This window comes from Poecilia formosa, unplaced genomic scaffold, assembly GCF_000485575.1.
Source record: "Poecilia formosa unplaced genomic scaffold, Poecilia_formosa-5.1.2 Scaffold328, whole genome shotgun sequence".
Lineage (NCBI taxonomy): Eukaryota > Metazoa > Chordata > Actinopteri > Cyprinodontiformes > Poeciliidae > Poecilia > Poecilia formosa.
The window spans coordinates 231,584-232,849 of NW_006800267.1; the positions used below are offsets into that span (position 1 = coordinate 231,584).

The 1,266-nt window shown below is 36.2% G+C and overlaps 1 protein-coding gene across 2 annotated transcripts in view; it reads right to left on the minus strand.

Moving 5' to 3' along the window:
• Positions 1 to 474: 474 nt before the first annotated feature.
• Positions 475 to 1,266, minus strand: part of LOC103152781 (uncharacterized) — a 14,934-nt gene continuing 14,142 nt past the window's right edge. For both annotated transcript variants that reach the window (XM_007573392.2, XM_007573390.2), the window contains exon 12: positions 475 to 1,058. In XM_007573392.2, coding sequence (XP_007573454.1) covers positions 1,033 to 1,058 — 26 coding nt within the window. In that variant the 3' untranslated portion in view covers positions 475 to 1,032. The remainder of the gene's footprint in view (positions 1,059 to 1,266) is intronic.

The following is a 1,266-nucleotide window of genomic DNA, read 5'->3' on the forward strand; positions in this document are numbered from 1 at the left end:
ATGTCTGCAGCAAGTAGAGTGTACAAACTAGGGTTGGAGTCCCTCCCGTTGTTTGAAAAGGGGTGCAGGTTGGAGTCCCCCCTCTTTTGTTTTTTTGTTTATTTTTGTTCGTTTTTTAATATCTGCAGGAAATTAAATGTTTTTGATTGTTGATTCAATGTTGCATGACTCTGTTTTTGTGTTTAATGATGTAAAGCTCTTTGAAATGCCTTACTTGCTGAAATGTGCTATACAAATAAAAATTGATTGATTGATAGAATGAATCATGCATATCAAAAACTTTGAAATTTTCAGAGTTTCGAGGCCCTGGTAAGGCACAGATGGGAAATTTGCTACATCAGAGCTTATTCAGCAAATATGTTTCTCTCTCCCCTTTTGTGGATTAAAGAGACAGTATTATGTATTTTCCAGGCACTTAGTGCCATTTTATAACTATGTTATTTATAACATTTGTAACTATGTTATATTCAGTTGTTATGAAAATGCTAAATATATCGGATATGACTTTGAAATTTTACTTTGATACTTAATGCCTTCAAATTGGGCCTTTGTCCCTTTAAGACATTTTTTTTAATGAAATACCTATGTGTAAGAAGATGTTGATGGAGACATGCTAATGAAGACTCAAATATTCTTTTACAGCATTTCTTAATCATTCTGAAGAAATATATTGGAAAGGCACAATCACACTACGATACTTTAAGTAAAGCCAATGGATTTTACTTTGGAGTCTGTAGGGACATAGTTAAGAGACGACTTGTTACGAAACTGTAACAAACAATGGAAGTTTCACAGAAACCAGTGAAAGTGCATCTGATTTTTCTGTGCAGGCATTAGTACAGAACTGACTACAAGCCAGATAGCTGCAACCACACAGCCTAACAGATGCTTGACATACATAACAGGCCTGAACTCACTTGAGAGAGAAACTAAATATTTAGTCTCTCTGACTGAAGTCAAACCTGAACAAACTCAGAACATTACTGTCGGGGTTCCAAAGTGCCCTGCAGGGCAAACATGCTGGCTGTTCAGTCAGCTTTGAACTGTGTACTCTGGATCTGAAAAAGAAGAAAAAACATATTAACATATTATGCATGACACAATTCATAAAAATGTTATTTCTGTAGAGTTCCTGTTGATGCAAACCAACCCATGATCGGCTAAATGTTTGAAATAAACAAAGGAGCTGGCCAAAGCAGGAGATAAAGACCACGGATGTTAAGACTCAGAAGCTACTAACCATGCATGGAGGGTTCCACCCCAAAT